This window comes from Panthera leo, chromosome A3, assembly GCF_018350215.1.
Source record: "Panthera leo isolate Ple1 chromosome A3, P.leo_Ple1_pat1.1, whole genome shotgun sequence".
NCBI lineage: Eukaryota > Metazoa > Chordata > Mammalia > Carnivora > Felidae > Panthera > Panthera leo.
In genome coordinates, this window is record NC_056681.1 from 63,001,516 (window position 1) to 63,016,038 (window position 14,523).

General features: G+C 43.6%; 1 protein-coding gene across 4 annotated transcripts in view; it reads right to left on the reverse strand.

The window, feature by feature from the left end:
• Positions 1 to 14,523, reverse strand: part of THADA (THADA armadillo repeat containing) — a 325,833-nt gene that overhangs the window by 94,409 nt on the left and 216,901 nt on the right. For all 4 annotated transcript variants that reach the window (XM_042932129.1, XM_042932128.1, XM_042932131.1 and 1 more), the window contains one exon: positions 4,931 to 5,046. In XM_042932129.1, the coding sequence (XP_042788063.1) occupies positions 4,931 to 5,046 (116 nt within the window). The remainder of the gene's footprint in view (positions 1 to 4,930; positions 5,047 to 14,523) is intronic.

The window sequence follows — 14,523 nt, forward strand, 5'->3', positions numbered from 1 at the left end:
AGAGTTTTAAAACTACCAGTTCTTGGGCCACACCCTCAACCAAAAAAAAATCAGAAATTTTGGAGGGGGAACCTGGCATCAGGTTTTAAAACCTCTCCAGATGATTCTAATATGCAGCCATCAGCATTAAGAACTACTGCCTAAAGTAAAAACTCACCATCAGCCAATCTGGGTACTTAATAAATGCCAATACCAAGAGTCACAAACTCCAGAAATCTTTCCATCTTGTAAAACTACAACTCTATACCCTTTAAATGCTGCTTCCTCATTCCCCCTCCCCCGCCCCTGGCAACCACCACTCTACTCTGTCTCCATGAATGTAACTACTCTAGGTATTTCATGTAAGTGGAATCAGAACCACATTTGTCTTTTTGTGACAGGCTTATTTCACTTGGCATTATATCCCCAAGGTTCATCCATGTTGTAGCACTTGTCAGGATTTCCTTCCTTTTTAAGGCTGAATAATATCATGTTGTCCATATATATCACATTGTTTACCCATTCATCCATCAACGGACACTTACATTACTTCCACCTTTTGGCTATTGTGAATAATGCAGCGGTGAACATGAATGTACAAATATCTCTTCAAGACCCTGTTTTCAATTCATTTGGGTGGAACTGCTAGATCATATGGTAATGCTATTTTTAATTTTTTGAGGAAACATCCTACTATTTTCCTTCTTGGCCATCATCAAGAGTTTTTAATAATAATAGCCAATACTTTCATGAAACTGTTAAGTGAAAAAAGTAAGCTCTAACTTATAGCTACAGCACAACCTCAACTCTGTTAAAAAAAAAAAAAAGGCACAGGAGAAAAGATGAAGTAAGTACATACATAAAACTGTGAACTAGAAATGGTGGTTTCCACCCAAATGTTGGTAAAAGCAGACTTAAATTCTCTTCGCTTTCAAATTTCGCACTTGCCTACTTTTCTAGGATAAGCATACACTACACTGACAACCAAGAAAAAAAAAAGGTGAAAAAAATTTAGTGGGGCACATTTTTCTTCCTGGTCATCCCATCATCCATTGTACTTATTTAGTCTGATGGTTCATTCAGTTCACCACATTTATCTAAACACACACACACACACACACGCGCGCACACACACACACGCACGCGGGCACAGACACACACACACACACACACACACACACACACACACACACACACACTTCTTCCTTTTATAACCAAATTGATTTCCGAAAAATTTTAAGCCCCAAATAATAATTCCAATTCTTAATCAAAAGAGTAAGTCTTTTCACCTCTTAGTCCTATTTGACAGGGCTTTCGAAAAGTCCTTCCTATTTAGGTGGGGCCTACAATCCAGTTGGGGCAGCAGGGCTAGAATCTGTCATTTGCAAGGGTGGCAGACGGGGCCACACGGGGAGGGGGGGCTTGGGGAGGGGCAGTGGCGGCAGGAGACTGCTGATAGCCCTCGCAGAGCACCTGCAGCCAGCCTCTCCAGGCCTGCCACGGACCCCAATGCACACCCCACTTCTGACCTGGGTCGGCTTCATTTTCCTTCAGTAGCTGGTAAACTGCCTTCTCGCCATGAGAGAGACACTGACCTGGACTGAGGAGGGAGGGATGGAGGAAAAAGGGGAAGGAAGGAACTTGAAGGATTAATGAGCTGATTTCCATAAAGGCTTTGACATCTTGGAATGAAAAGCGGCCTGTAAGAGCAGAAGCCCAGGCCTCTCCTCAGGCCATGTTGCCAGCTGGCCGTTCATCACCAAAAATTCCCCAACAACTCCATGGCTATTGCTTAACCACCTCATATAAATCCCAATTAATCTTGCAAAGTCAAAACATAAATATATGACAAAAGTCTTTATTTTATGTGCTCTCAGTTTCAGGGTCAAAATTTTAAAAACCGAATTGGTTGGTTATCCAATGGCTCCAAAGAATTTTTTTTTTTTAAAAAAAACCTTCTTCGGGAATAAAAGGACAAATAAATGACACCCTCACTAATGTTTATGTACTTATTGGACTGAATGAACTCAAGTCAATAATCAAATAAATTGTAGAATAAAAAATTTAAACTTTCTTTTTTTCAATAACATTAATGTTTCATAGCTTATACTCAAAAGATACAGAAAATCCTGAGTAGGCACAAAGGAACATTTATTCTTCTTTCATATGTAAATTGCTAGAGACATAAAGAGTCTCTTCAGCATTAGAACTGAAGGTTACCATCCCATTAGAACTGGGAATACTCCACATTGCCACGTCTTTCAGGGGAAAGGCAGGTGATAACGTGAACACAGGGGTTGGCTTCAAGAATGGCCCATTAGGACCCAGAATGGGCTCACGTGAGCATGGAGGTATTAGACACACAGCTTCCCACAGCAACACTCTCAAAGGACCTCAGGGACAAGGCAGGTGTGTCTCACGGGGCAGGCTGAAGCTTCATCACTAACATTCAATTCTACACTTTTCTATTTGGGGACCTCAAGGTTATCATGTCAATGGGGTGGATAATACAGAAAAACTGATACACAGCTCTGGAATGAATTGTGCTCTGGCAGTGTGCTTTCCTCCCAAATTTTATTTCAGGCTCTGAACACATCCTGATTAATACGGTAAAAGTGTGTTGGGAGCAAGAGGAAGCCTGGTGTTAGGAACCACCTACAGACCACCCACAAAGTATAAAGTTCACACTTGGATAATAAAGAGTTGACTGTACTGGAAACATAAAAGCGGCTTTCCTAGACTCTCAGCAAGGAAGGTGGAAACGCAGTGAACTGCGGTGATTCATGCTTTTGTTTTTTAGGGCTGGAATGTCATGGAGAAAAATCAGAGAAAGTGCATGTGTGGGGGGGGGGGTGGGGGGGTGGGGAGTGATGATGCTGAAAAACCTAAATAGAAAACTGCAATAGGGACCAGAGGGAAAGTTAAAGAGGCCACAGTGTCCTCTCCAGCTGAAGAGGAGGCTGAAGGCAGCTTGGTCACCCATCTTTAGGCACTGACTGCACAGCACGAAGGTCCATTCAAATGCTGGCCTGTTACACCATCTGCTCCTTCCCACCCAACAAGAAGGAATGGGCTCAGGAAGCCAGCAGATGATGATTTTTTATGACAGCCATGAAAGGGTAGCAGGCTAAGGGGGCAGAAACTCTTTTATAGCACTTGAAGAATAGGAGATTCAGGTTCTCTCTTGGGGCGTTCCTGGATGGAAACAGAGATTTCCATAGGATGGTTCCTGGAGAGCCCTGACTTCTGGATCCCCAGAAACAACAGCTAGGAGGACCTGGCCTGCTAACTGATAAACAGATGAGAGCACAAATGTGATTATAATTCCCTATTCTCCCAAAAAAGGCAGCTTAGGGGAGTTACCTAAAAGCCACATGAAAAGCAAACGATACTAGGCTCAGAGGCAGTTTATGGTCAATCAACTCGCTCTCTCTACATAAAAGAGAGAAAACAAAAACTGGTCTAAAAATAAGAGGTAACCATCACTTTACTGGCATTTCAGACATGAGAGAATTTCCCCATCAATATCCCCATCCAAAGCTATAGGTATTTAGACAGACATGGAGACTCACACATCTACACACTGAGAAATTCTTCAGGGGCTCCCTTTTGCCTAAAGGTTTCCTTTAGGAGCTTTCGCCGAGTGGCCTCCACGTATTTCCGCGGTCTCGTGTACCTTCTACTAGGTTCCAGAAGAGCTACCTTTATAGTTCTCCATCGTCGCCTTGCCATTTCACGCAGTCATGTTCTTGACTCTGATATTACTCGAGCCCAGAATGCCCTCCCTGCCCCGGCCACTTGGTAAAATTCTACTCATCTGTTGAAGGCCCTTCCCCGTCCCTCCTCTGGGCTACTCCTGTGCTTATTACATACATTTCTTATTACCCTTGTCATATGGATGCAAATTATTACCTTACCTCCTGGATGTGAGTTCCTTGAAGTCAGAGCTAGTTCTTCTATATCTGCGTCCCTTCCATCTCCTAACACAAAGGCCACAGGCTACAGCCTGTGTTCAATAGACTTTGTTGGATTACACTGACTTTTGGGCGTCATACTATACCCGTTTCCTGCCTCCAAAAGGTAGGGAGCCAACAAAAGGGAACAAAAGTTCGTTTTTGAAAAACAAAAAAGGTTTCTATGTTAGACAACCAATGCACTGATTCCTAACCAAATGCAAGACACTCCAGCATGGAATGTGGTAGCATGTGGGCCTCTGCTGGACCCAGTGTGTTGGAGCTTACAGAGGACACAGTTGGGGCGGGGGGGGGCGGTCCTTGCAGTAACACTCTCCTACCAACATCAGAGTCTTACAGACACAGATTTGAACACAATGTTATAGAGAGGACTCCCTGCGTATTAAATGAGAAATTCTTTTTGTTCCATCTTTCACATAGTAAATGTTCTAAGTTCCACAATAAATTGACAATGGCCAGAGTGAAAAAATAAATGTATCCATACTCCTTTGCCTTGATTATTCAAAATTCAAGCTATTCTACTACCTACCTTACAAGGGGCAACTTCCACGTCTTTTTCTTATTCACACCCTAATGGTCTCCCCGTACCTATTCAAGTCTTACCCCAATCTTTAATCTATGAATTGCCATGGCGCCTAAGAGTTTGTACCACATGATTTAGTCAGTTATTGCCTTTCATTGCCATAACATCTGACACAGGCTTGGGCACATGGCAGGTATTAATAGAAACAAGCTGATTGGTGGACAGATAAAAAGCCATATTACATGCCCCCCAGCCATAGAGCAGTTTCAGAAAAATTGTCAGGAAAATATTTTTCTTTCTTTACCACAACCCAAAGTTCTAAAAAGATAAATACTCCAATAAGTTTATAAAACTCATGCCAATGACTTTTAAAACTCCCACAACTAGAAACTGCAATTCTCCAATGTATTCCTAACCCCTGATAACTCCTCGCTCATGTGGGGTTTTAACATACCTCTCGGCCAGCCAGAGTTTGGCTCTGGTACAAACAGCAACGTCAGCCAGCTCCTGCTGAAAGTATGTATTCAGTCTGTATTTGGAGTCTGAGGAGGCTTGTAACAAATGGAAAACCTAAACCAAAAAAGAGAAAAAGCAATATCCTGCTGTGAAAATATATTTTTCCTAAATGCTCAGTTCCTCCCTGTTAGGTTTCCTCAAAATATTCCCCTCAAAGAAAACAGACACCTGCAGAACACAGCTCTGGTTTCTTTGCAGAAAACCACGTTGGTGTGGGAAGACACAGCAACTGGTAAGAACCCTATGTCCTCGATCCCGGCCTATGCCCTGGGTTCCCTGCACAATTCCAAGCAAAGGGGACTATTCAGGGACCAGCTATTTGATCGAAGAGCTTACTAGCTACAGAAAACCTATACATTGATTTTAGCAAAGAAAGGCAAACGACTTGCTCTATGTTAGTGGTCTCATATGAAAAAAATGTACCTTTTCAAAATCAAAGTCTTGCTGAAGAGGGAAAAATCAACGGTCTCACAGTCCAAACTGGCTCATGTGCTGGGTTTATCAGAACAGTCTTGGCCAAAGAAGCAGGCCACAATGATGCCTGCCTTTGCAAGCACAGGGTAGTGATGTTTGTAAACTGTTTAGATTTTATTTTTAGCAGTTCTCCACGGAGATGTCCAGAATGGAGGCACCAAGGCAGACGCATTCTATTCTCACTCTATGTGACATTACATATTAGAATTGAGCAGAGAAAGACAAGTCCTGTTGTATCTCTAGGTGGCTTCTATTTAGAATGAAGGCCACAAATCCAGCAGACCCATGACTGTGTGCATGTGCACGCAGCTTACGTAAGCATGTTGTGGATTCATGCTCAGTGATGACATCAACGACACTGCGAGGAGCACAAATCTGCACCTGCAGCAGAGAGAGAGATCCTCTGACCTCAGCCAGTGCCAAGGAGAACGACGCATGTCACAGAAACCCTTCAGCCCCATTACCGAAATCAAAGGGGGGGGGGAGGTGGGCGGAGCAACACAAGTATGGATAAACACACTGAGAACTTTGAAAGTCTATTTTAATAATTAGTCTGTTTTCTTTCCCTATTGTGTCCTTCACCAGAGCTACAGATGACTTCCTAAGCAACAAGATTTAACTTTTTCTCTCCTGCCAACGAGGAGCATTAAGTGAAAGTTAAATATGGAAGGGAATAATGAGAAAAAGGAAGAGGCCAAGATAAAAGAGATCCAGAATCATCAGACCCCTAAATGGGAGTGAGCTGGCAGTTTTCCTGGGTCAGACGTCTGCAATTACCAACAACAAACACATGCAGAGCACCTTTGGTTAAAGAATCAAAATAACTGTGATTACTTTACTATATGTAACTACTATTTTTTTTTTCTTTTTGTCGTCTAAACACAAGTAATCGTATAGGAGAAGGCACACAATCCCGATGTGGAGACTTGAAAATGCTTCCTCTAATAATGGATCTGTTATTCAGAGGCAACAGATCAAGTATCACTACTTCACCACACCCCCGCAGGGACACAAACCGCCCGTCGAGAAGTCTGGAGAAATGGGTCTGGCTGGGGCTTCTGTTCTTCTGTGGTGACTGCCAGAAAAAAAAAAACACCTCCCTCTGCCTGAATCCGCACTATCCTGAAGGAGTTGGCAAACTCACTGGGCCTTGCTTTACTTTTCTCCACAGCTGCACACAACCAACCACCAGGGTTTTTCATGGTGTCACAGGATCGTAATTAATCAGCAGACACCAGCAAAATACATGACTGTGGAATTTACTTGTAAAGAAAGCTGTGAGATTTTCGAATGCCTCTCATTTAGAAGCAATCACCTCAAAAATAACTCCTGATGGATGTTTAAACTTAGTCCTATATTTGCTCACCTTACTTGGCAAAAACAAGGCTGTTTTTGAAACGCTTCATAGCTCTGGTTTATGAAAATCAGCCTCCAGGTCCATCAATTCTGTCACCTTGGGCACAACCCAGACAACAATTGTGATCCTGGTTATTCACCAGGAACGGAGAGCGATCTATTTACATGGGACAACTGCAGAGGGAGGTACACTTAAAAGAACCGCGGTGGAAAGAAGCATGTAGGAGAGACAGGGCCAGAGAAGTGAAAGACAGGGTCACAGAAGTCAAGGGAAAACCGGGCAGGGAAGGAGAGGGAGAGCAGAAGACGGGGAGAGGGGAGAAAAGTTTTGTAAACAAATGTCTGAAACAAGTTACTGTATTTGAGATCATTTTTTTTTTCTTTAAGAAAATTAATGACTATATTTGAACACACGGCTACCTTCACATGACATTTAGAGGGTTTGTTTTAATTTGTTCAAGCAAAATGAGGCCATCGTTTGGGGTGAAGTCCAGAGGTGAGGCTGGGCCTCTGGAACTATGGTCCAAGGTCAGGTCCAGGAGCACCAGGCAGCTCCCAGGATCTGAAAAGACGGTGGGGGCAAAGTGATTCCTCCTCCTTCCTCCTTCTCTGAAAGTTCTGGTTCAGGAGAACTTCCAGGCCAGGAGTACAGTCTGGCCCAGGCCTGGGACAATTTGAAAACAGCCTATGATATAGGACTGCACTGAACCCAAAGAGAAAGCGAAGCTGTGTGACCCACTGAATGCACATGAGCAGTCTAAGAAGTGTAGTGTCACTTCAGGTGGCCCAAACTTGTCACAAATATTTAAACAACAATTACTACTAGGCACTATCCTAGGAGCCTCTGCACAGAACAAATGAATGCCTGCTCCCCGCAGCTTACATCCTAGTCACAGATAAACGGAAAGTCCATAGCTTCCCTGACTGCCTGGTCGCAATTTTATGACCTGCACACAGCATCGCCATCACCTTCCTCTTATGCTTGGCCTCACCCTCCACCAAGTCCGGTGCAGAGCAGGAACTGAACAAACGTCTGCTGAACTGACACCGGTATGTGGTGCCTCTTCCCATACGGACTCTGCCTTTGGGACACATGCCCTTGGGTTTGGTGAGTTGCTGCAAACACGTGTGAGGAGAAGACAGAGCTGAACAACACTGCACCCCTCACTGCAGTAGGGAGAGCAGGGAGGCCAGATCAGGGCGGGGAAATGCAGCCCTGTGGGAGGAGTACAGGCTCTGGAGCCAGGTGGACATGGGTGTCCACCGTTACTAGCCGTGGGGCTTTGGGCAACTTACCTAACCTCTGCTTCCTCAGTGAAACACTGTATAATAGTATCTGCAGAAAGACTCAAAGGAATATATACTACTACTTGACACATTAGGCACATGATAAAAATGTTAGTTCTCTCCCTTTTCCTGTTTGCTCCCTCCCTTCCAGCCCCCATTCCAAAAATAGTCAGAGAAGGCTTTGCAAAACAAGTGATATTCCTATTTGGCCTTAAAGCAAATCTTGCCAGAATCTGGGGAAGACCGTGCAAGCAGAGGAAACTCAATTATAAAAAAAAATCTGAAAGGGTATTAAAATATCAGTATCGCCAACAAAAAGAATAAACTTTAACGTGAATTATGGACTTCAGTTAAAAATAATGTGTCACTAATGGTAACACACATACCACTCCAACGTTAAATATTAATAACAGGAGAAAACTGGAGAGGAAAGGAAGATATGGGAACTCTCTGTACTACCTGATCAGTTTTTCTGGAAATCTATAATTGTTCGTTCTTTCTTTCTTTCTTTCTTTCTTTCTTTCTTTCTTTCTTTCTTTTTTAACGTTTATTTATTTTTGAGACAGAGAGAGACAGAGCATGAACAGGGGAGGGGCAGAGAGAGACGGAGACACAGAATCGGAAGCAGGCTCCAGGCTCTGAGCCATCAGCCCAGAGCCCGACGCGGGGCTCGAACTCACAGACCGCGAGATCGTGACCTGAGCTGAAGTCGGACGCTTAACCGACTGAGCCACCCAGGCGCCCCTATAATTGTTCTTTAAAAAACCTATGAATGGAAGGAAAGCATCAGGACTGCTCAGGGAACAGCAAGTAATTGTGTGTGACAAGGGCACAGTCAGCGGTGTGTGGGGTGATAGAAGACACAGCTGGAAAGAGGAGTCAGGTCAGAATGAGGAGGATCTTAAATGCACCAGCAAGGGACGCGTCCTCTGTTCTGTAGGTGGCAAAGGCCGCTTTAGAAACAGTGCTCAAATAATTAGATGTGTCATTTGGAAAGGAAAGACCAGGGCAGTGTGGAGGCTGGAACTGGAAGGGGCAGGATGACCAAGATTACTATTAGTCTAGGCTAGAGGTGGTGAGGGTTAAAACCAGATACTGAGAGCCAAGGATGGTGGGTGGGCTCAAAGCAGCTGCAGGTGTTTTCTTTGACCTACACGGTAGTTTTAGCCCGTCATTTACGAACTGGGAGATTTCACATCAGAATCATTCTGATTTCCAACTTCTTTTGAAAAATCAGAAGACCTGGGGGTCAATAGTCACCTGCGGGGGTCCAGTTCACTGTCACACCCACGACTGCCTATTATTCGTGGGCCTAAGGTGGAGTGTCGGTGTCATTTATCACTGCTTATGTGCCTTTTTCTTTCTTTCTTCCTTCCTTCCTTTCTTTCTTTCTTTCTTTCTTTCTTTCTTTCTTTCTTTTAACTTTTGGAGAAACAAGAGGAAAATAAAATATTTACTGAGCTCAGACTTCTTTCAAAAGTTTCAAAACAAAGGATTGGACTCGGAGGGCCGTGTGCTTATCCTCGTCTCCCTTCATTCACTTATCTGCCTGGTGCTGATAGGACTCTGATTTTGTGAGAGCCCCGGTCCGGATGGTAAAAGGAGTGGAAAGGAGAGGAAAGGATACATTTGAGAGACATTTTGGAAGCTGAAGAAGCCGTACTTGGCAACTTGGTGTTAGACATGGAGTTGCAGGTCAGAAAAGAGCCTCTTAACTCAGGCAGCCGGTGATGGAGAGCCATCCTCCACTACGGGGCTCACAAGGGAATAATATCCCGTGGCAGGTCTGGGAATGAGGAAAAGGGATCTCATGAGTTGGGTTAGGAATATCCACTTGATGATTGCTCTAGTCAGGGTAATTTATCTTGGAAAGCACGAATTCTTTTGAGAGTGAAAAGGAGCTCTATTAATGACCACCCTGGGACAAAGGCCAGTGGGTTGCCTCTAGCTTCTGCAGGCCCTTAGAAAAAAAAGACTAGAGTGGAGGAAGAGGTGTCTTTGGCAAAAGAAGCAGGAGGAAGCTTTGCCGACTTGAGATGGTTGTAACCCAGTCAGAAAGACAGAAAGCACACGCAAACAACCAAGGGCAAACCAGCAGCACCACCCAGGACTATCGCAGGCAGTGGGACTGGCCAGAAGATGCCCTCAGGACGGGAGGCCAGGAAGCAGCTGGCAGCAGGCTAGTGTCCTTGCCCTTGAGATGCAAGCCCCGAGAAACTCCGGGAGAACCAAAGAGGAATCTGGAGAACCTGGAAGCAGTTACTCCTTGCCGACCCCCATGCCTACTCTAAACACAGAGAGACTCGGGGGAGCCCCCAAGCATCTGTATGAAGCACTGGGTCCATTTGGGCAGCTTTGAATCTTAAAAGTGACTCCACAGGAGCGAATGTAATACTCTTTGAATAAGTGCCACAGGCCTAAAAAGAGTCATGAGGCAGATCTCTGAAAAAACTTGCACTGCACCAGTAAAGTATGTCTGGTTTATGCTGCTAGACTAAAATAGTGACTTGTGTTAGACAAGATCAAGATGATATATGGCTGTTTGGGAATGCAACGCCGAGATGGGTTTTCCTCTTCACCAAGCATGGCTTCCAGGCAATTTTCCCCCTTATAAAATCAACAGCAGCTGAGCTCCAGAAACAGCAGGATCCAGCAATAACAGGACCAGGTTAGGCAGGCTGTGAAAAAGGACAACTCCAAAGAGAAAAGAGATGTTCATTTCAGAGGTCAGATATAAATGAGCTGAATGTATCGTAATCATTCACTATCCCAGACTTGGAAGATCAGCACCTGTATCCACTTTTGCAACTATATTTTCTTAACCACAAATCCTATTCTTCTTTTGCAGCATGCAGACTTTGGGAGAACACTTTTGCCCCTATCACATTCAGCCAAGTATAAAATTTCTGTATCTGCCATTTTGCCTTGCCTTCTCTCTGCATTGCCCCAACCCCCACGGCTAAGTCAGAGCCACATTTTTCCAAGCTCAGTGTTTACACAGGATTTTATTTCGGCTGGTAAAACATCTGTATTTTTTCAGGGACTTGAATAAATGATCTATGCCGGGAATGTACAGTATAGGGTGATGTCAGGCCCCCTTTTTCTCTCTCGACTCACTGGGCAGAACAGGCAAACATTGTTGCAGCCTGTAGTTGGGAATGTGAATATTTATCCTGTCGACTTAATTCATACAAACAGAAGGAAAGGCAGGCAGGCAGGAGTATTTTATGGCTTTGAGTCAGACTGAAAGGGGGAGGGTGTGAGAAGGGGGGATGGCTGAGAAAGGAATCTAAACTTTCTAATTCACAGAAACATGCTTAATCATACAAATGTGGAGAAAGAGATACAGCAAAAATTATTTAAAAGGTAGACTGCATTTGTATGTGGGTGTGGGGTGTGTGTGTGGGCGGGTAGGAGATGGGAAAGCAAGAGACAGTTCTCCAACTTCTGTATCTTTTCTAATCACTACAATAAGGTTTAGGATTTAATTGTTTTCTGCTTCAGGTCTATTAAATCGTATCTATAACCAGACCACAGGCTTCTTAGGAACACCTTCTTATCTTCTGATTTCCACAGTGCAGGGCACGGTGCTTACTGGGAATATGGACCCACCCATGGCATCTGTACAGGGCTCAGCGTATTGTCCTTTTTACTGACAGCCCAATCGACGGGAGGCATGACCATGGGACACTTCAGCTACTCAGCCTGGTCACCCCTACAAGAAAGGGCTTGGTGGGCAAGTGCCACCCATAGTTACCCACCAATCGTAGAGGGCAGGCCAGGAAGCATTTCAAGTGGTTACTCCTCCAAACCTCAACCTATTTATCAGATGAGGACAAATCCTTAGGAAGGTCTCGGGAAGTTCCCAAAAGGTGACACTTGGCTGTTGCTGCTGTCAGAAAAAGGGTGCTAATTGTGATGTGTAATTACTTCCTAGTTGACACTGGCTTGGGGAAGAGAATCACAGGAAACAGGCCATGAATATCTTTAAGGACTAATATGTACACACACACAAAGTCTGTAGGGGTCTGAAAGTCACTTCGTGTGTCAATTCATTCCCTCCTTTCTGTGAACACTCCCCTTGTTCTAGTTCAGGAACCAAAGATCTTACACCTGGAAGATGAAAACAATTCACTGGTCTCTGCCTCCAAAACTTATTTTACACTTGACTACAGAGAAACTTCTTAAAGCCCTGACTGTATCACTCCCAAGTTCAAAATCTCTCAATGACTTCCAATTGCCTGAAGAATTTGCTGGGCACTGAAGTCTCGACTTACTTTTCTGTTTTTACCTCCTATTTCCTCCACTTCGTCTATCTATTTTGTAGCTGAATGGGACAATTTCCCATTCCTGACAACTTACAAATGCTTTTCTGTCCAGGATGTTCCTTCTATTTCTCCCCCCACCACCCTCTCCAACTCTGCCTACTGAAATTCCATTCAAACTGTAAGGCCCAGCTAACATCACCTCCTCCATAAAACCTTCCTCAGGTTTCATCAACCACCACCCCCCTCTCTGACCCAAGACATATTCTTTTCCTACTCAGTGCCCAACGGCTTATTTAATTTGATTTTTTAAAAAAATTTTAATCCTGTCATCATAGTTATCAATCCACAATTTCCTTTCCTGGAGTATAGCTCTTTGAAGGCAAGGACTGTGCCCTGTTCTTCATAGTCCCTGGGCCCCAAGGATATGGAGCTTTGTCTGGTGTAGAGAGGGGTTCCATGAATGGAGCATTTAGTGAGTTGGAACTGTAGCATGCCTCCCTTCCAGGGGTGGCAGGAGCACAGCCTATGCTCAGAGCAGCAGCTGGAGTGCTAAAAATGACTTTCTAAACTCTCCCCACACAAAGGGGTGGGAGAAATACACAGTATTAATGAGAGAGTGAGTATTCATTTGTCTTAGATCATCTTTGGCCTGGTGCTCCAAATTTTACAATGCAAATAAGAGTCCCCTCACCCAGAAGAAGTGTCAGGGGCCCTGAGCTACTGGGTAAGAGTGAGGTTGAGAAAGTGATGTCAGGGGCACTTGAGTGGCTCAGTCAGTTATACATCTGACTCCTGATCTCAGCTCAGGTCATGATTTCACGATTCGTGAGTTCGAACCCACATCAGCCTCTGTGCTGATAGCACGGAGCCTGCTTGGGATTCTTTCTCTCCCTCTTTTTCTGCCCCTCCCCTGCTTGTGCTTGCTCTCTCTTTGTCTCTCTCTCAAAAACAAATAAATAAACATTAAAAAAAAAAAAAGAAAGTGATATCAAAGGTATTCAGTCTTAACCTCACTTACAAAAGTTTACATGTAAAGTATTAACAATTTCCACTGATATAATAATATCTGTTCTAACCAAAGAGTTCCTAACTTTGGAACATAAGATACATTTCTGTAAAGGTATGGATAAAATGTTTTAATTACTTGTTTGTTTGTTGTTTAATGTTTATTTATTTTTAAATTTTTTATTTATTTAAAAAATTTTTTTACTGTTTATTTTTGAGAGAGAGAGAGAGAGAGAGAGAGAGACAGAGTACAAGTTGGAAAGGAGTGGAGAGAGAGGGAGATACAGAATCTGAAGCAGGCTCCAGGCTCTGAGCTGTCAGCACAGAGCCCAATGCAGGACTCAAACTCACGAACAGTGAGATCATGACCTGAGCTGAAGTAGGATGCTCGACCGACTGAGCCAGCCAGGTACCCCGATGTTTATTTATTTTTGAGAGAGAAAGAGAGACAGAGCATGAGTGGGGGAGGGGCAGAGAGAGAGAGGGAGACACAGAATCTGAAGCAGGCTCCGGGCTCTGAGCTGTCAGCACAGAACCCGATGCAGGGCTTGAACCCACAAACTGTGAGATCATGACCTGAGCCGAAGTCGGATGCCTAACCGACTGAGTCAGCCAGGTACCTTGGATAAAATGTTTTAAATTACAAATTTTTTTTTGTAAAAGATATCCCAGTTTAACTTATTTAGGAGAAGCTTTATTATGCTTGCTGATTTATCTCTTCTATCTATCTGGATCTTCAACTCTTGAGTTTCCTTAACAACAATACTGAGATAAATAAGGATCTCTTTGATGTACCAAAGCTTGTTGATGAAAAATAATAAGGATAATTTGTTCAGTCAAGACAGTTTACTTCAGCAATACAGGAAGGAGGAAGGAAGAAAGGAGAAAGGAGGAAGGAAGGAGGTGGTGGAATAAATGAAAAAAAATTAGTCATAAATCAATAAATGTTGAAGTTGAGTGACGGGTACATGAGGTTCATTATATTATCCTAACTACATTTGTGTATATTTAAATATAAGTTTTAGAAAAAGGCTTTAGGAGAGAAGAAGGTAAAGAGAAAGCAGCTATAGGTCACAGAGATGAAATAAGTATAAAAAGCTTATGATGTAGTACAAGAAGTTATGTATATTAACAAATAAAA